This window comes from Mizuhopecten yessoensis, unplaced genomic scaffold (assembly GCF_002113885.1).
Source record: "Mizuhopecten yessoensis strain PY_sf001 unplaced genomic scaffold, ASM211388v2 scaffold11095, whole genome shotgun sequence".
NCBI lineage: Eukaryota > Metazoa > Mollusca > Bivalvia > Pectinida > Pectinidae > Mizuhopecten > Mizuhopecten yessoensis.
This window is the reverse complement of record NW_018408877.1, coordinates 63465-89416: the sequence shown is the minus strand read 5'-3', so window position 1 is coordinate 89416 and position 25952 is coordinate 63465. Positions and strand designations below refer to the sequence as shown.

Sequence of the window (25952 nt, the reverse complement as noted above, 5' to 3'; positions counted from 1 at the left end):
TTTGAATCGTACATTCAAAACAAACAAGCGTGTTGAAGACGCATACCATTGCCGAATGTCAACATTATCATCATGAAAAGTGTTGTCCTGAAATTAGTATTGTGCGCTGATGGTTTTTCACGGATTGCTGGTTCGAAGTCACAGTAGCCTTGATTTATAATGGAGAAATATGAAAAGATCCGTGTCGTCGGGAGAGGAGCGTATGGGTAATGAAAAGAATGAAGTGTATTAGTCTACCCGGTGCATTAGGCCTACAGGCTACACTGTTTCGCAGTTTGAACTGTTGTTCTAACAGTGGCAGTGTGTAATTTTGATGGGAGTCTATATACTAGGCATACATTTTACAATTAATTGCTTATATAGATTATCAGGTCCAGTACACTCTGCCGATTGAGCTATATAGCTGCAGTGGCGGATCCAGAGACCTATTGGGCGGGGGGNGCTCTCTTGAAATAGGTCTTTTGAGCTATTTTCATGTGATTTTCTTTTTTAAGGAAAACGAAACGAAGTCGCTTTTAAAAGAAGATTTTATCATTAGGTTGATAACAAAAGACATTAAATATAAGTATTCTTTTTAAAAAATAATGATGTAAAAAAATCAAAAATAAACATCTAAATGTATGCTTTTTGTAGTCAACATTACCATAAACCTTATTGTTTTATGCGACTTTATGCTTTAATTTACTGGAAATTGAAATCTGAGAAAATATAGCTCAATACAGCTTTAAATTATAGGTGAATATAGCTATATAGGTCTTTATAGCTTTATAGCTCAATCTGCAGAGTGTACTAGACCTGATTATAACAGAGACGTATACAACTTACACCAAACTCAATGATCTATTTTGAACTTGGTAGATATCCTCATTCGAGAAAAAATGGAATTTTTAAGTACTGGTGTAAACTATTGACTTCTAGCAACTGTATTTTAAATGCATGTTATAAAGATATGTACAATGAGTGTGAATCAAACCCACATTGTAAAAATTTGGTGGCTTCTGTTAAACAAGAACTCTGTTCTATTGGTATGTCAGAGTACTGGCAAAGCACAGAGTAGCTTCAATACACATCATTTTTTGGTTTTAGCAAAACAGAGATTGTTAGATATTTCAAAACAAGACTGTGAGACTTTTTTCTCCACCTTGTCTAAGTTCATAGTGTATCAACATATTATTGATCATGCTTGCCTTCAACCTTACTTAAGTTAACCTATCCCTGTAAAGCACAAAAAAGCAATTGTCAAAATACGACTGTCTTCACACAATCTCTTAATAGAAACTGGAAGGCATAGAAAAATTCCTTATAATTTAAGACTTTGTCCTTTCTGTAAAAATGATATAGAAGACAAATTCCACTTCATTCTAAAATGCCCCTCCTTCAGCGAACTAAGAAGTAAATATATAAAATTATATTATCGTGTTAATCCCTCTGTCTATAAATAACTCAAATTATTATCAACCGGTAATATCAAAGAATTAACTAACCTGGGTAAGTTCATATGTCATGCATGTTTACTATGTTCAACTCTGTTGGCTTCTAACTAGTTCGATTTGCAAGTTTAATTTATAAATTCCATATGCTGATTGCATCTACATTATGAAATTTTCCTTTGAATCGATGAGATGTTTATGCTCAAGATGAAATAAAGAATTTGAACTTGTATACATATATACAATGTACGTTTCTGATTATAATGAGTGTCCGGTGTGGTACTATAAAAACATTATATATACTTGTGGTTGAGGCGATAGCTTGAGTGATCTACTCTGTCAGAGCATACATGGGCTAATTATATATAATGGTGTTTCCACACAGCAAATGCTGTTACTATTCAAGTTTAATATTATCTTAAAAAGCGCCCCTTTCAGACAACTTTTCAAGTGACCGGGGATGCTTGTCATGGCAAATATGGTATGATGTATCAATTGTAACAAAGATTGAAATCTTAATTTTGAGGACATAATCAGTATAGATAATGTACATTATTTTTACCTGCAGGATTGTCCACCTTTGTCGGCGGTTGGCGGACAAGAAGCTGGTCATCATCAAACAGATCCCCGTGGAACAGATGACCAAAGAGGAACGGCAAGCTGCTCTCAATGAGGTGAAGGTCCTCTCCATGCTGTCGCATCCAAACATCATACAGTACTTTGAAAACTTCCTCGAGGACAAGGCTCTCATGATCGCCATGGAGTACGCTCAAGGTGGGAAGTCAGACATTCTACATTAGAATACACAATTCACTATAATTAAGGTGATCATTTACCTGTTCAGGTAGTTTGTGTGTGTTTTTTTAGCTCAGTGAATTCAGATGTTCTGATTTAGAATACATGTATACAATTCTCTGTACAAACTTAAATGATCATTTATGATGTGTCTGTTTAAGTCATTTGTGTGGGTCTGTTATTACTGATCTGTTTTGAAAACTAAAATCAGACGACTTCTACATAAAATAGTAACATTAACAGGATTGTTTTGATGATAATTTTACATTATACAGTAATAATAATTATGTTTTCTTAAAATAATAACTGGAAGCAACGTGGGAGTAATTTCGACGCATTTGATTACATTTATAGTAAACAAAGAAATGTTGACAAATTCATTTTATAAGCCTTTGACATGATTCGTGATAAAATTTATTAAAAGAAAATGGACAGTTGATAACTTGGGAGTACATGCTCAGCAATAAATTAATGCATTTTGTGTCATTACATATCCCTGCTCTTTTTATATATTCATGTAAAGTTGTAGTGTCAGAGTTTGTGGAAATGATGATAAAGATATTTTTTATCCCAGTACAATAATATACAAACAAATGAATCTCATCATGCAGCAATCAGAATTCAATATCTTCTAGATGAACGTTATTGTTGTTTATGTATGCCAGTTTATAGTGTACTGTTTGTACGTAGCAAGGAGGGACACTGTGGATTATAAGTCATTGTTATGTACATAAGGAAAAAATCCTGTGTACTGTGAAACCTGTGTTTACTGACATCAACATCGAAATTCAATTAAAATAAAAAAGGTAATTTATCACTTACAACAGTGCCCAAGGTGATAAATAAACATCTGTATTTCAATCAGATTATAAAAATAGACTAACCAAATGCAATTGGCTTGATAAGACTGTCGAGGATAATGATAGAAAACCAGTCTTTTGGGACCATGATCATAGATACATGTTTCCAGATTTCCCTTTAAGTCCGGTGTCAGTACTGTTGACTGTATGCTGATTTGTTTCCAGGGGGAACACTGAGTGAGGTGCTACAACAGAGGAACAACAACTTACTAGATGAAGAGGTTTGTGTAACCAAAGTTTGTCAACATTACCAACACATGTTGTCCTTGAGTTGGTTTCTGTTTTAAATATCAGGATAAAACTTATTATGTTCTTTCATGCTTGACACTAATTATGTTGCATCTTGATGTGTAATAGAGTCTTGTTAGTCCATACAACAAATTTCTGAAAACAAAACCTAGAATATTTTCTTATGAATAAATTAAATCTAAAAAAGTTGACACAAGTCAAATTTTGTATTGCCAATACTGAATGAAGTGAGACTTATTGATACAGAAGCCCAATAATTAATATCAGTTACCAGTGCTGTGTGCTCTGTTGGGAAATATGTAGCCCAAGTTTCATCTGGACCTAACACCAGGCAATTTAATAGATAGATGTGTGGTAATGTTGTAAGGCTAGTGTCCAAGCCAAACGAAACTCAGGCTAGGGAATATGTAGCTACTATATAATATTGAATATATACACAGATACAAATCTATATTTACTATTGTCTGTCTTATAGTGTATATACCTACACACAGATTTAACGATACTGTTCTTTGACAGGACATACTGAAGTATTTCGCCCAGATGTTACTGTCCCTACAACACGTACACTCCAAGCAGATCCTGCACCGAGACCTGAAGACACAGAACATCCTGCTGGACAGGAGGAAGGAGGTGGTCAAGATTGGTGACTTTGGTATATCTAAAGTACTCAGCAGCAAGAGTAAGGCATACACGGTCAGTACAGGGTGTTATAGTTAGTAAAGTCTGATCATAGATTCTACATATAACAACATGCGAAAGTGGTATCATGACTCCACAGTAATGGCTGACTGATAGTCTGAGAGTAGTGAAATCTCTTGCTGGACTAGTGGTTCTAAAAACCACCAGCCCAAATGTCTAGTCAAAATTTAATATCAAATACTTTATCATGTTGAATATTATTTGGTTAATGGAATTTGCACATGGACTTGTGAAATTGGAAACTTGGAACATGACTGACTACTAGCTTTTAAATATTAATTCTAGCCCTGATGCATACTGTACACAGGATAATTTTTGTGAAAGTGTGAATTTTGTGGTAAGGTACGTAGAGCTGCTAATGTAACAGTAAACTTTTCTTAATCGTGAATCATTAGGGTTAACACTGCAGGAATTCATCTTCTTCTAGAGAACTGCAAAGCTGACACTTTAACAGTATGTAATCTTAAGGCTCACTACACAATGGTCTGAGTTAATCTTAAGGCTCACTACACAATGGTCTGAGTTAATCTTAAGGCCCACTACACAATGGTCTGAGTTAATCTTAAGGCTCGCTACACAATGGTCTGAGTTAATCTTAAGGCTCACTACACAATGGTCTGAGTTAATCTTAAGGCTCACTACACAATGGTCTGAGTTAATCTTAAGGCTCACTACACAATGGTCTGAGTTAATCTTAAGGCTCACTACACAATGGTCTGAGTTAATCTTAAGGCTCACTACACAATGGTCTGAGTTAATCTTAAGGCTCACTACACAATGGTCTGAGTTAATCTTAAGGCTCACTACACAATGGTCTGAGTTAATCTTAAGGCTCACTACACAATGGTCTGAGTTAATCTTAAGGCTCACTACACAATGGTCTGAGTTAATCTTAAGGCTCACTACACAATGGTCTGAGTTAATCTTAAGGCTCACTACACAATGGTCTGAGTTAATCTTAAGGCTCACTACACAATGGTCTGAGTTAATCTTAAGGCTCACTACACAATGGTCTGAGTTGTTCTTAAGGCTCACTACACAATGGTCTGAGTTAATCTTAAGGCTCACTACACAATGGTCTGAGTTAATCTTAAGGCTCACTACACAATGGTCTGAGTTAATCTTAAGGCTCACTACACAATGGTCTGAGTTAATCTTAAGGCTCACTACACAATGGTCTGAGTTAATCTTAAGGCTCACTACACAATGGTCTGAGTTAATCTTAAGGCTCACTACACAATGGTCTGAGCTGTTGTGTTTTATAAACATACATCGTAGGTCCATGATAGGCTGTCAATCATCCAGGGTCATCATCGGATACAGGACTCATTTTACATTTCGTTGTCAGGTCCAACTTTTACCCGTACCATGGTACTGCAAGAACAACATACTAATACTCACCATCTTAATACAGCTTTTGGTGATTGTTTAAAAGGGGGAATTACAATGTGAAAATCTGCTCTCATAGATGATCCATTCTGTTTGCTAGTGTCTTTGGTTGCAAAATGCTTGGGAAAAATTATGAACCAGAAATTCAGATAACAGTATGTCTCTGTCTTATAATACATCATTTTCAGATTATTTTTTTCCAGAGATTTTTATTATCACTCAGGCACACTATTGTGCGCAACAAGAGGTCATCATAAAGTACAATATAACAATGATATGGTTGACCGTAAAGCAATCATCTTACTATGCTAGCGTACAATAATATAGTGGAAACTATTACACTCCTCATACAATGATAAACACAATATTACACTGTACTATCATACCTTATTATAATAGACAGTATAACGCACTGATCATACAATGACACTCATCATACACTGTGATATACATTATTACACTCATTTTACAATACTATTACGATGGTATAATACATAGCATTACATTCACACATACCGTGCGTTCACACTATGGTATAGCAGGCACTGTTGCATCCATCTTACAGTACAATCCTACAATAATATTATTACAGTATTACACATATATTACTCGCACTCCATGATACATATATTATAGATAGTATACCACACCATACAGTGCAATCATACCATGGCATAATAGTGACTATACTACTCATCATACCATATAATATTACAAAGGTATAATAGACAGTGTTACAATCCCATCATACAATACTGTAATAGACAGATAACAAACAAACCATGATAAGCAAGCTGTAACCACACTCATTATGCAATACAATTATGTTAGGTTTAGCAAATGATCAGTAATATCTATATGTATACAAAAGTTTACAGTTTGATGTGTGAAATTCACATATTATTTTTTAATTGTCTTTCTAGTAATTGTATGAACAGCGATAGATTTGATAATATTCTAACATTACATATTGATATTAATCCTTTCATTTTATGAACAGATGGATTAGAGGTGTAATAAATAGGTATATATTTTCTGCGGATTTGACTTACATAAGCATTTGAACATATAAACAAATAATGATACTCGCTTCCAACTCCAGTAAAACAAAGCGGACAGATTCTGCCTTCACGTGGTGTTCTAGTCCATCGCCCAGTCTCTATAGGCAGAGATATATTACTGGTTCTGAACTTACAGATAGTTATTCTATCTTTTTGTTTGAGCATAGTTAAGTATTTTTCAAACTGAAATTGATGTTTAAATATTGCATATGTTTGACCCCGGGAAGAATTTTCAATATCAGTATACCATTGTTGTATAAATTGGTCATACAGAATAGTTTTAAAACTAACCCTAAGGTAATTTTTATTCATAGTGCAAGTTTTTTGTTGTAACCATACGTAACTTAGTCCCGTGCAATTGAATAGATTCTTGATATATGAAATCCATTTAAAATCAGCGAAATCATTTTCATGTAAATTCAGCATAAGCTTGTACATTATACTAGACAATTTATTTTCACCTGTAATTAGTTTATACCAAAACATTATCATTCTAGATTTAATTTCAATATTCAGAGGGTGCCTACCCGTTTCACCATATACCATTATATTTGCTGTGGAGCTACGAATGTTTAAAATTCTTTTACAAAACTGTACATGTAATTTCTCAATCATATTGGTATTTTCAAACCCCCAAATTTCTGAGGAGTACAAGAGGATTGGGGATATTAATACATCAAACAATTTTAATTGTAGGTCAATTGGTAAAATAATATTTCTTATTTTTTTATATAATGCATACATTGCTTTTTGAGCCTGTTCAACAAGTTTTTTTCTTGCTTTACAGAAACTGCCATTATAATGAAACAGCAGTCCTAGAAACGAGTAACAGTCATGTGTTTGCAACTCTTCACCAAAAAGAGTAAAACGAATATTTTGTGCATTACTTTTTCTTTTTTCAAAGATAACAACTTTAGTTTTATTGAGATTAACTTTAAGTTTCCAAATAGTACAGTAAGTTTCAAATTCACGGAAAGCATTCTGTAGACCTTTAGCTGTTTCAGACATAACAACTGTGTCATCTGCATATAGCAGAATAAATAATTTAACAAATATACCCATGCGATCTTGAAATAAATTATCAATATAATGGAGTTGGTCAACATTATTTTGCATTAAAAATTCTTCTAAATCATTTAAATATATTGAGAACAAAAATGGGGAGAGATTTTCACCTTGTTTTACCCCGACGTGACATGTGAAAAAATCAGTCATACCATTGCTAGTTTTTACGCAAGATTTAGTGTTTGCATACAGATTGATTATAGCATTAAATATCTTTCCTGTGATATTATTTTTTAATAATTTCTTCCATAAACCTACTCTCCAAACAGTATCAAACGCTTTTCTGAAATCGATGAATGAACAGAATAGCTTTTTACTTTTTGAAAAGTATATAGATATTAAAGCATGAAGGATAAATATATTTTCAGTTGTAGAATAGCCTTTCCTAAAACCAGCTTGAACATTGGAAATTAGATCAATTTCTTCTGAAAGTCTATTTAATCTAGAGTTCAAAATAGCAGTAAATACTTTGCCAAGACATGAGACTAATGTAATAGCTCGATAGTTATCGAGATTTTTAGGGTCACCCTTCTTTTTGTATATGGGTTTTATTACTCCAATTGTCCATGCTTCTGGTACACGGCCAGAGTTCAATATAACATTAAAAAGTTTAACATATATAGGTAGTAGTATAGACTGTGTATTTTTGATATGCTCATTTAATATATTATCGATACCCGGCGCTTTATTATTACGAAGGTTAACTATAACCTGTCTAATTTCATTTTCAGTCACATCACTATTTAGTATAAAATCAAACATATTTTCATTCATATCTGGAATAATAAACTCATCCTCATCTTCATCTTCATCTGAACTATTTAATTTCTTGAAGTATTCATATAGCTCGTCCAAAGATATATCAGCATCACTGTTATCATTTTTAGATTTATTGAATGAATTTAAAATATTCCAAAAATCTTTAGGATTTGATTTTGACGTGATTCGTATTTGATTTTCAATGTTATGTCTATATGTGTTATAGCTCTTTTTAAGGACCTTTTTATAGTCTCTAGAGGTTTTATTCATATTAACTCGGTTACTACTGGTTCTATGATTTTCAAATTTATGTTTTGCATAAAAAAAGGCACGCCTTTTTCTGTGACAGTCAGCTGTAAACCATGGCTTATCATTAGCAACTTTATGTGTATTGAGTGTTCTATAAGTTTGTTTTAATCCGAAAGTATCGGTAGCTGAAATTCGGAACAACTCGGAAATATAATTAACTACATCATTTACTTCAGACTGACTGACAGAAGGTTTGTCAGACAAAACATTAAGTGCATCATTTATGCGGTTTAATTCATCGACAGAACAACTTTGTACATGATGTATAAATTCATTTTTCTTATCATTCTTCCATGTTATATATCGACCTTGACCATTACCTTGACCTTGACCAACATGCATATTATCAGAGTCATTCGTGTTTTTCAAAAAGCCACTGAGAGTAAAAAATAACCTACAATGCACATCGGATATTGTTGGATCAAACTCAAGAACTTCAAATTCATTTATAGGGTTAGGGTTAGGGTCAGGTCCAACTTTTACCCGTACCATGGTACTGCAAGAACAACATACTAATACTCACCATCTTAATACAGCTTTTGGTGATTGTTTAAAAGGGGGAATTACAATGTGAAAATCTGCTCTCATAGATGATCCATTCTCTTTGCTAGTGTCTTTGGTTGCAAAATGCTTGGGAAAAATTATGAACCAGAAATTCAGATAACAGTATGTCTCTGTCTTATAATACATCATTTTCAGTTGAATACTTCCACCTTTCCATTTCTTTGTACTGTAATTTACCGACTCGTTTATTTTCAGGTAGTGGGAACACCTTGCTACATTTCTCCAGAACTTTGTGAAGGAAAGCCGTATCCTTTTGACCTCTGTACACCACTACAGTTGGATTTATGTATTTGACCGGGGATTTTAAGCAAGCAAAAATGTCGCCATCGATCAGATCATGTTTAACAGTCAGTTTAGTTCAAAATAAACTCGAGAGATAATCAAAAATAAACTTAATAGATAAACACTTAATCATTTTAATTAGGTGTTCTTTAAATTAAATCTTGTTTGACCTTGACCTTGATGAGCTACAACCAAAAGAGTGACATATGGGCCCTGGGGTGTGTGCTGTATGAACTGGCCAGTCTTAAAAAGGCCTTTGAAGCAGCGGTAAGTTCTTATGTCAATTGTTGTTCATTTGATTACCTTATTTTTGTGTAGTTTTAATCTGCATGTCAAAAGTATCTATATCACAGTAAAAATTCATTCAATTGTAAATATATTTGAAGAATCTAATGAAAAATGTTTTTTGAAACTTAAATATATGACTTCACTTTCATATATTAAGAATCTCCCAGCTTTGATCCTGAAGATTATGCGAGGGACTTTCGCGCCAATATCAGAGACATACAGTGAAGAGTTGCGGTCCTTGATCTTAAGTATGCTTCACCTGGACCCAAACAAACGACCACATATCAATCAGATCATGGCCCAACCAATTGTGTCCAATGCATTGCTGAACCTCCACACAGAGATGGGAAAACTTCCATGTACAAGGTAAGTACAGGTGTCCTCCACACAGAGATGGGAATACTTCACTGGTGACCTCCACACGGAGATGGGGAAACTTCCATGTACAAGGTAAGAGCTGGTGACCTCCCCACAGAGATGGGAAAACTTCCATGTACAATGTAAGTACTGGTGACCTCCACACGGAGATGGGGAAACTCCCATGTACAAGGTAAGTACTGGTGACCTCGACACAGAGATGGTAAAACTTCCATGTACAAGGTAAGTACTGGGGACCTCCACACGGAGATGGGGAAACTTCCATGTACAAGGTAAGTACAGGTGACCTCCAAACGGAGATGGGAAAACTTCCATGTACAAGGGAAGCACTGGTGACCTCCACACGGAGATGGGTATACTTCCATTTACAAGGTAAGTACTGGTGACCTCCACAAAGAGATGGGAAAACTTCCATGTACAAGGTAAGTACAGTGACCTCCACACAGAGATGGGAAAACTTTCATGTACAAGGTAAATACTGGTGACCTCGACACAGAGATGGGAAAACTTCCATGTAAAGGGTAAGTACAGGTGACCTCCACACGGAGATGGGAAAACTTCCATGAACAAGGTAAGTACTGGTGACCTCCACACTGAGATGGGAAAACTTCCATGTACAAGGTAATTACTGGTGACCTCCACAAGGAGATGGGAAAACTTCCATGTACAAGGTAATTACTGGTGACCTCCACACAGAGATGGGAAAACTTCAATGCATAAGGTAAGTAGTGGTGACCTCCACACAGCGTTGTACGGTATAAGAAGGGGGGAAGTTCTTGTTTGTGTATGTATTGTTATTCTCTATGTTAATGTACATTTTTGAAGGTTCAAAACAATTTTTTTAATTTCCTCAGCGCATTGATCATGTACAAGGTAAATACTGGTGACCTCGACACAGAGATGGGAAAACTTCCATGTACACGGTAAGTACTGGTGACCTCCACACAGGGATGGGAAAACTTCCATGTACAAGGTAAGAACTGGTGACTTCCACACAGAGATGGGAAAACTTCCATGTACAAGGAAAGTACTGGTGACCTCCACACGGAGATGGGGAAACTCCCATGTACAAGGTAAGTACTGGTGACCTCCACACGGAGCTGGGGAAACTTCCATGTACAAGGTAAGTACTGGTGACCCCCACAAGGAGATGGGAAAACTTCCATGTACAAGGTAAGGACTGGTGACCTCCACACAGAGATGGGAAAACTTCCATGCACAAGGTAAGTACTGGTGACCTCCACACAGAAATGGGAAAACTTCCATGTACAAGGTAAGTACTGGTCACCTCCACACAGAGATGGGAAAACTTCCAGGTACACGGTAAGTACTGGTGACCTCCACACAGAGATGGGAACACTTCCATGTACAAGGTAAGTACTGGTGACCCCCACAAGGAGATGGGAAAACTTCCATGTACAAGGCAAGTACTGGTGACCTCCACACGGAGATGGGGAAACTTCCATGTACAAGGTAAGTACAGGTGTCCTCCACACAGAGATGGGAATACTTCACTGGTGACCTCCACACGGAGATGGGGAAACTTCCATGTACAAGGTAAGTACTGGTCACCTCCACACAGAGATGGGAAAACTTCCAGGTACACGGTAAGTACTGGTGACCTCCACACAGGGATGGGAAAACTTCCATGTACAAGGTAAGGACTGGTGACCTCCACACAGAGATGGGAAAACTTCAATGCATAAGGTAAGTAGTGGTGACCTCCACACAGCGTTGTACGGTATAAGAAAGGTGGAAGTTCTTGTTTGTGTATGTATTGTTATTCTCTATGTTAATGTACATTTTTGAAGGTTCAAAACAATTTTTTTAATTTCCTCAGCGCATTGATCATGTACAAGGTAAATACTGGTGACCTCGACACAGAGATGGGAAAACTTCTATGTACAAGGTAAGTACTGGTGACCTCCAAACGGAGATGGGAAAACTTCCATGAACAAGGTAAGTACTGGTGACCTCCACACGGAGCTGGGGAAACTTCCATGTACAAGGTAAGTACTGGTGACCTCCAAACGGAGATGGGAAAACTTCCATGAACAAGGTAAGTACTGGTGACCTCCACACTGAGATGAGAAAACTTCCATGTACAAGGTAAGTACTGGGGACCTCCACACGGAGATGGGGAAACTTCCATGTACAAGGTAAGTACAGGTGTCCTCCACACAGAGATGGGAAAACTTCCATGAACAAGGTAAGTACTGGTGACCTCCACACGGAGATGAGAAAACTTCCATGTACAAGGTGATTACTGGTGACCTCCACACAGAGATGGGAACACTTCCATGTACAAGGTAAGTACTGGTGACCCCCACAAGGAGATGGGAAAACTTCCATGTACAAGGCAAGTACTGGTGACCTCCACACGGAGATGGGGAAACTTCCATGTACAAGGTAAGAGCTGGTGACCTCCCCACAGAGATGGGAAAACTTCCATGTACAAGTTAAGTACTGGTGACCTCCACACAGAGATGAGAAAACTTCCATGTACAAGGTAAGTACTGGCGACCTCCACATACAGATGGGAAAACTTCCATGTACAAGGTAAGCCCTGGTGACCTCCACTCGGAGATGGGAGAACTTCCATGTACAGGGTAAGTACTGGTGACCTCCACACAGAGATGAGAAAACTTCCATGTACAAGGTAAGTACTGGTGACCTCCCCACAGAGATGGGAAAACTTCCATGTACAATGTAAGTACTGGTGACCTCCACACGGAGATGGGGAAACTCCCATGTACAAGGTAAGTACTGGTGACCTCCAAACGGAGATGGGAAAACTTCCATGTACAAGGTAAGCACTTGTGACCTCCACACGGAGATGGGGAAACTTCCATGTACAAGGTAAGTACTGGTCACCTCCACACAGAGATGGGAAAACTTCCATGTACAGGGTAAGTGCTGGTGACCTCCACACAGAGATGGGAAAACTTCCAGGTACACGGTAAGTACTGGTGACCTCCACACAGGGATGGGAAAACTTCCATGTACAAGGTAAGCCCTGGTGACCTCCACTCGGAGATGGGAGAACTTCCATGTACAGGGTAAGTACTGGTGACCTCCACACGGAGATGGGAAAACTTCCATGTACAAGGTAAGTACAGGTGTCCTCCACACAGAGATGGGAATACTTCCATGTACAAGTTAAGTACTGGTGACCTCCACACAGAGATGGGAAAACTTCCATGCACAAGGTAAGTACTGGTGACCTCCACACAGCGTTGTACGGTATAAGAAGGGTGGAAGTTCTTGTTTGTGTATGTATTGTTATTCTCTATGTTAATGTACATTTTTGAAGGTTCAAAACAATTTTTTTAATTTCCTCAGCGCATTGATTTGATGTAGGCAGGCTTTAGGTGCCAATGGTTCCCCTTTTAACAACCACAGGCCCTCAGATGAGGCATTATTTAATTCACATTTTATTACATAATACCAATTAGAAATACATTGATTTTGCTAAATATGAAGTAAATAGTGATTACACAGCTAAAACTAAAAATATTTATTTGCCGTAAACAGGTAAATTTGATGCAAAAATTTCAAAAATTGAATATTTGTTTTTCAGAGTTCACAGACCAATGCCAACACCTGCCATTAACCGTCCTCAACGCGGGAACAAGAGCTCCAGAGGTAGGGAGGGGGCATTATTACAACAGAGCAATTATTTATTACATCTTATATGTATAGACATATAAAGCATGTATCCTGGTATAATATTATATTTAAACCTGGATTACATGTTTTGATTTATTCTTCTCCACCAAGAAGGACTATTATAAGAGTTCATTGTCAGTTCTGGTACCTACAAACCCGCTTAACAGCTGATTAAGTATGTGGTTCATCATGATGTTACTTTGCAGCTGTTTAGCGGGTTAATGTAGAAAGATCCCTCCAATACTTTTTGAGATATAGCTCAAACGAGAATTGCTTAAGGACAGACAGAATAATCTATAGATTGATGAATGGACAACAGACCACAGATAAAGGGTGATTTGAACAGCTCACCATCTGATGATGCTGGGCTAAAACAAAAGGTGGGTGGCATGGGTTAAAAAAGATTCTCCATATCTCCAACCTCATATTTACTTCCTAAGTATATCTGTGGTCTGTTGTCCATTCATCATTCTATAGATTATTCTGTCTGTCCTTAAACATTTCTCGTTTGTGCTATATCTCAAAAAGTATTGGGGGGATCTTTCTCTCCAATTTCGCATGCAGAGTCCTTTTGGTCTTTAGTTGTGCATAGTGAATTTTGGAACTGATCGAAAAACCAAAAAGGGGAAGAGGCAGCCATCTTGAATTTTAAAAGGGGTTGAGTTTGTTGGCGTTAGCGTCATTTCTCAGAAAATACTGGAGTGATCTTCCTCTAAAATTGATATGAAGATTCAACATGGTTCCTAGTGATTCATATTAAATTTGGGGAATGATCAGAAAACAGTGAAGTGAAGATGGCTTTTGAGGGTCAGAGATTGTTAGAACTTTTTCCAAAAAGTAGGAGATCTTTATCGAATTTCACATGTAGGCTTCACATGGTCCAAAGTTTCCATATTTAACCTTGGAACTGATTGTAAAACCAAGATGGATGACAGCTGGCCATCCTGAATGAAATTTAAGAGCTGAAGTTTACTAATGCTATTTCTCAAGAAGTACCAGACAGATCTTGATCAAGTTTCATGTGTTGACCTTCATTGGTCTGAAGTTTTACATGTTACATTTTGAGGCTGAACAGAAAAACAAAATGGTTCCCTTCAAAGAATAATGTCATAAACGGAAGTATAAAGTTTTGACCAAATGTTACTCTAAGGTGCATTAACTATTTTACATGAAACAATATAATAGATTACAGAAAAAAAAGAAATAAAGACAGTCTTGCATATAACAGATGAAGATAGTACAATGGTGTGCACCAAGATTACCTGGGATCATCTATGCAGACCAACTATACAGATTTTAACATTCACTCCAACCATATTATCAATTATACCGAGTAAGTGCACTAGATAAAATAGTTTATTTTAACTTGTTGCAGATACGCTATCTTCCAAGCCACCATCCATGAGCTCAGTTTACTGTTGGGGTAATGGGATGACAACTCCTCTGAAGCTACCCCTCCCCACTAGTGACACACAAGTTACCCAGGTCTCCACGGGTCGTTCACAGCGTGCCTCTATTACCAAAAACGGACGCCTGTTTGTGTGGGAGGTAAGTTTGTGTATCGGGAAATCTTCACTGGATTAATGTTCAGGACAGGTTATAGGATCTTAGGATTTATTCACCAAACTTGTATAACAGATTTTATCAACAAAACTTTTTTGATGCTAGAAAACAAACACTATTTCTGTTTTATGCAACACACGTAATACATTGAACAGACAGAATAGTAGAAAAAAGATTTCATCGATTAAACTTTGAGGGAAAATGCCGACATTATGGCTTAATATCTACAAAATCGTTCCCCAGATTTAAGACCATAAGCTACAGCGAGAGACTACGAGGAGTGAAGCTTCCAACTCTAACATACAGGCGCTTGCGCGGAGATATGATCAACATGTTCAAGTTTATGAATGACCTATATGATCCAAATTTGGTGGAGGGATTGTTCGAGCTCACTGCTCAAGGAAAAACTTGTCATTTAAATATTAGAAAAAACTACTTTACTCAAAGAATAATTGATAAATGGAATAGTCTCACACAAGATGTTATTTCATCTCGTAACGTATTTGACTTTGAGAAAAACTTGGACAAATTCTGGAAAGATCTTGAGTTGAAGAACGATCATACAGCACCTTATTTATAGGCTTATTTTATGTTTACCACAATGAACTTCAAACTATATTGATGTGGATATAGAGGCAGCAATGCCTGCGTCCACAAATATCCTATTAAATCCCATTAAATATTGCCATCAAAAGCACCAACTATTTAATTCTGCTTTAAAAGGCTGCATGTTTTGAGGGGATAAGAAAAGGTGTATATACATGTATGTTGTGACCCCTCCCATCACGCTTCATTCAATGATGTACGCAAACAAAGACATGTGTGCAGTTTATTTACAACATTACAGCCGCACACTTATATATTACCATAAAAACAAAAAGGTCACAAATATATGATACCAGACTAACACTGCACTGTAGAATATATTGTTGAGAAATTAGCCTATCAAAGCTAAAAGATTTTAGTTTGTAGTAAAATGTATAACTATTGTTACACCCAAGAAGAGTACCAAGGATCTAGATATATTTCAGGTACTATATGATATGAGAGTGTGATTTAATCTCTGTGATACCCACACCTTTATGTTTTCCTCAGGCCTCCGTTGGAACAGACAATTTAATGCCAGGGGCAACTGAAGGTCAATCTTTAGGGTTCATCCCCCGGTACCTAGAGGGCCAGTCTGCTGTTAACCTACAGCATGTGTCATGTGGGGACCTCTTTACAGCTTGTCTCACAGGTAACTTATATCTCACAGGTAAATCATATCTTAAACTATTTCACAGGTAACTCAAGCCTGATCACAGGTTACTCCTTTTTCACAGGTATCTTATATCTGTTCACAGGAACAATATTGTCTCACAGGTAACTCGTTTCTTATTACAAGTATAGCTCAAGTCTCATCACAGGTAAGTGGTGTCTGCTCACAGGTAACTCATGTCTGATCACAGGTAACTGGTGTCTGATCATAGGTAACTCGTGTCTGATCACAAGTAACTCATGTCTGATCACATGTCTGATCATAGGTAACTTATATTGGGTCACAGGTAACTCGTGTCTGATCACAAATAACTCATGTCTGATCACAGGTAACTCATGTCTGATTATAAGTAACTCATGTCTGATCACATGTAACTCATGTCTGATCACAGGTAACTTGTGTCTGATCACATGGGTAACTTGTGTCTCAGAGGTAAATCATATCTTGCGGGTAGCTCATTTCAAATAGGTTACTCCACACTAGACCATAAGTGTTCATTTGTATATGAATATTATGAGAAATCTCATACTTCAACTGCAAACAAATAATTTAGGAAAGTAGACAAAGTGATGAAAACAGTCTTAGAGTACCGTGGTGTAGCTGACGATTAAACGTTTTGTTGCTGTAGATCGTGGTATCCTAATGACATTTGGTAGTGGTGCCAACGGATGCCTAGGCCATGGAAACTACAACGATGTCGTACAGGTAAAGTTGTGGGTGTAACAAAACAATAATGAAGCTTTCATTTTGGTACATACCTAGGAAATATGTAAAAGGAAAATCAAATATGCTGCAAACAATACCCGGTATTTTACTCAATAAGTCAACACAATCATAATGTACTTTAACAAAAAAAAATCTATTGAAATGCACTAAGCAGTCAAATGATATTTTACGAAAAGTAGAAATTTCATGTTAAATTTGATTGATATTTGATTTGTTTATTATTTTATATCAGAAGTGAGATGGCCTTTGTTTAATAGTGATCTCCAGATATGAATATTAAACTTTTAATGTCCAGATGATACTGTACAGTCCTGTGTAAATTGTATTGTTGTTGATAACAGGCCAAGATTGTGGAGTCGTTGCTAGGCTATGAGGTAGTACAGGTGTCGTGTGGCGCCACCCACGTACTAGCTGTCACTAACGAACATGAAGTGTTTGCCTGGGGACGGGGTGATAACGGTTAGTACAGCCAATCAAAGCAGGCTTTGGGGGCGGGGGGATAACGGTTAGTATAGCCAATCAAAGCAGGCTTTAGGGACGGGGGGATAACGGTTAGTACAGCCAATCAAAGCAGGCTTTGGGGACGGGGTGATAACGGTTAGTATAGCCAATCAAAGCAGGCTTTAGGGACGGGGTGATAACGGTTAGTACAGCCAATCAAAGCAGGCTTTGGGGAGGGGGTGATAACGGTTAGTACAGCCAATCAAAGGAGGCTTTGGGGACGGGGTGATAACGGTTAGTTAGTACAGCCAATCAAAGCAGGCTTTGGGGACGGGGTGATAACGGTTAGTACAGCCAATCAAAGCAGGCTTTAGTGACGGGGTGATAACGGTAAGTACAGCCAATCAAAGCAGGCTTTGGGGACGGGGTGATAACGGTTAGTACAGCCAATCAAAGCAGGCTTTGGGGACGGGGTGATAACGGTTAGTACAGCCAATCAAAGCAGGCCTTGGGGATGGGGTGATAACGGTCAGTACAGCCAATCAAAGCAGGCTTTGGGGACGGAGTGATAATGGTTAGTACAGACAATCAAAGCAGGCTTTGGGGACGGGGTGATAACGGTAAGTACAGCCAATCAAAGCAGGCTTTGGGGACGGGGGGATAACGGTTAGTACAGCCAATCAAAGCAGGCTTTGGGGATGGGGTGATAACGGTTAGTACAGCCAATCAAAGCAGGCTTTGGGGATGGGGTGTTAACGGTTAGTACAGCCAATCAAAGCATGCTTTGGGGACGGGGTGATAACGGTAAGTACAGCCAATCAAAGCAGGCTGGGGTTTTTAATAACTCTATAGAGAGAGAAAATAGCTCGAGTTAAAGATACACTATTATTCAAAGCTTCGTTTGCTAATTTGGCTTTATTAGCCATAAGTTCTAACTTTCAAATTGTTAAATGTCTTATCGTTAAAAAATTTAGTTGTGTTCATATCACAATTTTTGTGAAAAATGGCACGTGATATAAAGAGGCATTTACTGTATACATTTTTCTTTTGCAATTTGTGTGTTATTGATCATGATTGCATATAGACTTTGACCCTTTTTGTGACCTTGACACAGGTCGACTTGGCCTTGGTAGCCAGGACTCGTTCTCCACACCTCAGATGGTCCCGGTACCTAAACCACATCATCCGTCCTCTGTCCATTGTGGGATGGACTGCTCAATGATCCTCACACTAGAAAACAAACTTCTGTGTTCTGGAAGTAACAGGTAGATACCTGGACCTGTATTCATAAAACTGTCCTCAAGCTGAAGTTTGGATTCTGTGCTCAAACTAACTTTCTTTTAACTCGCTTATATCATATAACATCAACAAAAAGTCAAGTGTAAACACAGTAAAACAGTATTTGGCTAAAGGTCTTCCCAAAATTCTTCCAAATCTTTGATAAAATGTTGTTGGGTTTTTTTGAATTTATTACCAGAAAATGAGTTTGAGCACAGAATATGAGTTTGGGTACGAGAACAGTTTCATGAATAAGGGCCCTGATTAAGTAAAAAATATTAAACCTGATCTGACATGCCTTGACATGGCCTGACCATAGAACATGTTTAGTATGAACAATTTTATAGCAAATTTTAGCCTATAACAAGGTCACAACTCTGTCCTCTAGAGAGGAATAGTCTCATACCATCAAATTCTTTATCAAATTGATACGACAGCTTCCTTTCATGTCTTTCTATATTCCTGCTTAACAGTATAACTTTATGAGCCTGTATTCTTCTGTTTGGTCACTCAACTTCATAAGTAGACATTCCTCCTGTGTTGATTTTAATGATTAACATATTTTCTTACAATGATGAGGAAAACTTGGATGTGTGTCTTTTACCTTTTCATTTATTTGATGTAATTTTATGATATCCTTAAGCATGTTGTTTTTACCTTAATTCACCTTAATATCCTATTCTGTGTTCATGTTACCAGTTTACAACTTTATGATTCTCCCAGGTACAATAAACTAGGCCTTGACGAGATTGGACCAGATGGCAGCTGTTCTAAAGTTGTAGAGGATGTGTACAATTTCATGAGTATTGCATCACATCCTATTAATGAGATGGCGGTAAAAATGGTTGCACTAGGGACATCCCACTCAGGTGTTGTAACAGGTGAGTTTTGGCTATTACAACAGGTGTCAAATTATCGTTTAATACAATATTAAATGTAATATGTATATGTATTGTGGAACACTAAATTATAAGCGCTTTATTTTTCGTACTTTAATGAGGGTCCAAATGAAACACAGAGTGAAAAATATTATTAAAAATCTGCCTAAAAAGACCATTGATGGGAGAAAGCAAAATTAGTCGTAATAGAAAGATGGTCTTTATAAACAGGTTATAAAGAAAGAAAAGTATTTTTGGTATTCTTATGGTGATAGTTACAAGTAGTGGGTCTTAAAAGGCATGTTTCTCTGTTATACAGTACAAGTAATGATAAGTATTGCTGTCGTATTGTTTAATTAAATACAGCATGAATTAAGTATAGCAGAACCATGTTAATTCACCATCACCTATCTGACTGGCCCTTTTGATTCACCTTAAACAGGAAATAAACATTCATGAAACACCTGAATCGTCCACACCTGTGAAAAAAAAAAAGGTTGCTTTTAATTTACCATTAAACAGAATTAGTTGATGCAATAAGATGTTGAACCATTAATTTTATATTTGTTGATTGTGTTGTGACAGTGGAGGGTCAGTGCTATGTGTTCGGATCTAACCAGTTTGGACAGTTGGGAAATTCTGAGGGTACACACAGACAGATACAGCTAGTGCAAGCTCTCCTTAACCAGAAGGTGACATTGGTAGCCTGTGGGGATACATTTACAGTGGCGGCCATTGAAGGTGAGCAGATATATTTTGCAAGGATGTTGAGGTAGATTTCTTTTTTTTCGCAATAATTTTCTCTCTTTTGTGTAATTGACAATCTCATCTCAGAAAGTTTGGTTTGTTCCCGGTCGTCAAATTATCTGTAACATTTGAATAGGATATGAGTGATCACTGTGCCAAAATCATGGCAAGATAAAAAGTAGTCCCAATATTAGGAAAATAGGACAGGGATTTACATGATAAAAAGTAGTCCCATGATTAGAAAAATAAGACAGGGATTTACATGTTAAACCACATTCTGTTGAATATTCTGATCACGGAAGTTCGTCTGAAGATTGAGAGCTCTGTAGTACAATGCTATATACACCTTCTTGTTTACAGAGGAAGAGGAGTACCTGGGGAAATATGTATAACATTATGTGTAACAATGTTTTGTATACAGAGAGGTGTTCTCCAGGGGAACAATGTATAACAATGTTTTGTATATATAGAGGTGTTCTCAAGGGTAGCAGTGAAATACAATGTTTTTATACAGAGAGGTGTTCTCCAGGGGAACAATCTATAAAAATGTTTTGTACACAGAGGGGGAGGTGTATTCCAGAGGTACTTCTTGAGACAATGTATTGTAATTATTATGAGAAGTGTTTTTTTCACACAACCAATAAGATTACGCTTTGTTAACACTTGGTCATAGATGTGCAAAAGTCTGAGCCCCCTCGTCTCGATTTAGAACTTGCCCACTACGGCGTATCAAGATTGCTTCCTTTATCTGCCGTTGGAACAGATTGCTCTCTCTGTCCAAAACTTTGGAGTTATCCAAGTCAATCACATGGTTTTTCTGTGTGGCATGGTCTGTGATTGCCGATTTATTTATCTGTGACCCTGACTGTTTTCTTTCTGATCTGGTGAATTTCCTACCTTCTTGGGTTTCTGTGTCTTTCCGGTGTTCACCAAGGCGGACCCCAAATTGCCTTCCAGTCTCTCCAATAAATGATGCATCACAATTTTTGCATCCGATTTTGTATATGCATTCTGCGACGTTTGCTTTAGGATGGTTTCGGATATACCTATTATATACGGGATGACCACTTGACCTTTGGTTTTGTTCTTCTCCTTGATTGGCCTTTTCTTGTTCTTCTCCTTACTTTGACACTGTTTTTTACCTGTTTTAGGGCCCATTCTAGATATACACATGTTCTCATTGCCCTAGCGATGTGATTCTGCTCTTGATTTTGTTTTGCATACAATGTAATGGTAATAGTTTATTCTTGGGTAAAACTGTTTCACAACATTTTTTATTCAGATGGTTGTTTTCTAACAGTGAAGTACCATGCGTTCTTTACAGAGGGAGAGGTATACTCCTGGGGAAACAGTGCACGAGGCAGACTAGGAAGGTCAGACGCAGAATCTTCACCCAAGAAAGTAAATCTATCCTCAGATGAACTCTTCTCTGTCATATCTATATCCTGTAACCATGGAAACACACTGCTGGCAACTAGACGTAAGCTGTCTTCCTTTTTTCTCATAAATTCCCCATCCATCACTTTCAGTTCAATAGCGAATTTTATCATTTTGTCAGGAGCTATATTAAAAAGCTATAGCCATTATAATTTCTGTGGACATGGTTTCATTTTTAACACCACATTGAAATTGGTTGAAAGGTGTCATAATTTTGCATAGTTATTTTAACCGCAGATCCGTCCTGTAATCATTAAGTACAATTATGCTATATAAACTAAAGAAAGTAATAGCAAAAGAATTGAAGAAGTCATTTGCAGGTATACACCTTGTCAGACTTTGTAATAATGCAATTACCATGTGTTTTCTACTGTAGGCACAAATATAATAGAGAGCTATTGATAGATCAAATCAAGAGGCTTTTTCTCCATAATAATTGTTTTTTTATTGAATTTTACAATTTTTTGCCAAGTTGAGAAATAAGAAAAAAAATGCTTTTTTGTTGTCCAGCTGTCCAAAGAACTGACAGTCCCTCTATGGAACAGTGACACCTTTATATACAAACACTGTGTATAATGACCAGCCCTCCATGGAACATTGATGTTTGTGTATAATGACCATCCCTCCATGGAACAGTGATGTCTATGTATACTGACCATCCCTCCATGGAACAGTGATGTTTGTGTATAATGACCATCCCTCCATGGAACAGTGATGTTTGTGTATAATGACCAACCCTCCATGGAACAGTGATGTCTATGTATACTGACCATCCCTCCATGGAACAGTGATGTCTATGTATACTGACCATCCCTCCATGGAACAGTGATGTTTGTGTATAATGACCATCCCTCCATGGAACAGTGATGTTTGTGTATAATGACCATCCCTCCATGGAACAGTGATGTTTGTGTATAATGACCATCCCTCCATGGAACAGTGATGTTTGTGTATAATGACCATCCCTCCATGGAACAGTGATGTTTGTGTATAATGACCATCCCTCCATGGAACAGTGATGTTTGTGTATAATGACCATCCCTCCATGGAACAGTGATGTCTGTGTATACTGACCATCCCTCCATGGAACAGTATACAGTTGTTTCATGCCTTATCAGTCAACAGTCAAAACTATTTTCCCGAGGAGTTGGGACCCTCCAGATGAACTGTTTCCCGCGGCCGCAGTGATGTTTGTGTATAATGACCAACACTCCATGGAACAGTGATGTTTGTGTATAGTGACCATCCCTCCATGGAACAGTGATGTTTGTGTATAAGGACAGTCCCTCGAAAGAACATTGACACCTGTGTATAATGAATGTCCATCCATGGAACAATTATACCTGTGTATAATGACGATCCCTCCATGGAACAGTGACACCTGTGTATAATGACCATCCCTCCATGGAACAGTGGCACCTGTATATTTTTACTGTCTGACCATGGAACAGTGGCACCTATTCCTTCATTGAAAAATGATACTTAGATGCAGATTTTTTTGATTTTTTTTAAAATATAGGCTATAAGTTGCTTGTTAGGGTATATGACGTACCTGTTTGTGATAGATGTAGATGCTGGTGGATGCTGGTTGTCAGAGATGAAGGCTGTGTTTGTGATGTGTAATGTATCTTACGCTAATGTATCAAAAGTAGTGTTACATTCAAAATCTGTCTCATATGTTTTGCTTATACTCCAGATGATTGTTCTCTGTTCTATATGTTTTATGTTATGGAATCCAACAATAAGGAAGCATCAAGTAAACTTGTTGGATGTAATTATTGAAATATGATGTTACCTGTCCGAATAAAACCTGTACAATCTGGAATTCTGTATAAAACAGATTTCCAATTTAATATTTTATGTACTTAACATTACATTATGGAAGTTGTAAATCTAAAATGAAAGTTCATGTGTGCTCTATCCAAAACTTGTTTATTTTTGAGAAATGCAATATTTTAAAAGACTTTATCGTTGAATCCAAACACAAATTTTGGAGGTTACATAAGCATATTTAATGGTTTTTTTTATATTACATAGTTGAATATTTGATGCTATATTACATATCTTCGTGATATTATGTGTATCATTTTACTATGCATCATTGACTGTCTACGCAGATCCGTCCTGTATCTCACTGTGATAAATATCATGTATGAAAACTACAGACCTTTGTTGTGTGTTACGTTACTTGGGAATGCATCCCACTCAACCGTAGAATGCTAATCACTTCACTGGACAAAGTCATCAACTTTACCTGACAAGATCACCTACTCTTCCCGGGATGGCGAACCATTCCACGTGGTCAGATTGGGAAGATCATCCAGTTTCCTGTGAAGGTCATACACTCGATTTAGTAAGGTCAGCTGATCATCTACACCTGGTCTTGTTGGAAATTGTCTAAAAGATGTCTTCAGATATAAGTCCATGTTACAGCTGTTAATGTTTCCATAGCTACTAGCAGTGTTGTTGTGTGTTTGTCCATTCACTTGGGCCTTTTACTTAAGTACCAGAACCGAGACAAATTTATAAAAAAACAACTTACAAATGATAAAATTGGCAACCTCTTTGTCTATTGATTGACATTGACTATCATGGTCTCTGTTTCATTTTGTTTTATGCAATAAACAACATCGTACTGAACATCAAGTCCAATGATTTTATTTATAGTACAGATACAACAATGCAGTATGTAGGATATCATTAAGACATGTACAGCTGAAGTATCCACCCGCATACATCATACATCATACATCTAATCACAGTTGTCAAGGAAGTAGGCAGGGGGCCTGGAAACAGTTGATTGGGAACTCTTAAGTGAATGTCTAATAAGAAAATGTTGTCAATATAAATGTAAAAGTCAGATGGACGCACTGACAAAGTGGTTACTATACACCCCCTAACTAAGAGAACGTATAGTACACAGAAAAAAGTTAGATATTTAGATACTTTATGCACACTGTTATGATTGTATTGTAAACGACGATAAAAAGTCTGTTGTCATTGTGAGGAGATTGATGTAATTACATATCAATATAAACATAACGGTGAAATATTATGCTAAATAGTTGAAATATTCTTTTACTGTGTATGTACTCATCAGAATGCAAGTGTGTATGCACTAACACATAAGCAGTTAAGAGTTTCTTTAAGTAACATGTAACAATCCTTGTTAGGGCCCGGCATCAGAGATACAGGTGCCCTAGAGTAATCAATGTGTCCGTCCGTCCACAAGTTTGTTTCCAGACATTTTCTCGGAATCCTTAAGACCATACAATCTTTGGGAAATTTGCTAAAACATATACATGGGCTACAAAATGGCTGTGTTCTAGTTAAATAAGTCCAAAAAAAATCCTTTAGGGGAAAAAAGAGAGACGAATATCCTAACATAACATAAATATTTAACATTGCTGCTTATATGTGATAATGGGTGAATGTTATTTTGCTGGTATATACACACACTTAGCACCGTTATTGGCAACTTATCAATCTGAATGAACTTGTTAACTGTTTCCTGATTGAAAACAATTAAATTCTTGATGAAGAAAACATAGCCTGTGGTGTAGGAGTAACAGAATATTTTTTCCATATTGATATTGTCAAACTCTGATAATCCAACAATTTACTTCAAAAACCAATTCCTTTTTCCTTTCACTTTGTGATTCTGGATTATTTATATGACACCAAATAAAAACACTTCATGTTTAATACCATACTCTACACTTCATGCATCTTTGTTTGAAGATCTTAACTTATTAATTGACTCATTACGCTTTTATAATTGACCAAAGTCAGACATCTCATCAATCTTGATAATGTGTTATATT

The 25952-nt window shown here is 37.0% G+C and overlaps 1 protein-coding gene across 2 annotated transcripts; it reads left to right on the top strand.

Annotated features, from left to right (window-relative positions):
* The first annotated feature begins 36 nt into the window (after positions 1-36).
* On the top strand, positions 37-24869 carry LOC110465620 (serine/threonine-protein kinase Nek8-like). 2 transcript variants are annotated; one of them, XM_021521569.1, is made up of 18 exons: positions 37-206; positions 1999-2204; positions 3251-3306; positions 3854-4030; positions 9379-9428; positions 9651-9732; positions 9911-10119; positions 13712-13776; positions 15176-15348; positions 16459-16600; positions 17250-17326; positions 17689-17806; positions 18903-19053; positions 19790-19947; positions 20530-20685; positions 22016-22171; positions 22639-22724; positions 22839-24869. In XM_021521569.1, exons 1-17 carry the CDS (start codon positions 160-162, stop codon positions 22674-22676), a joined length of 2061 nt encoding a protein of 686 aa, XP_021377244.1. In that variant the 5' UTR covers positions 37-159; the 3' UTR covers positions 22677-22724; positions 22839-24869. The 2 variants fall into 2 exon arrangements, with proteins under 2 accessions (XP_021377244.1, XP_021377243.1); XM_021521568.1 differs by having other exon boundaries at positions 22639-24869.
* The last annotated feature ends 1083 nt before the right edge of the window (positions 24870-25952 follow it).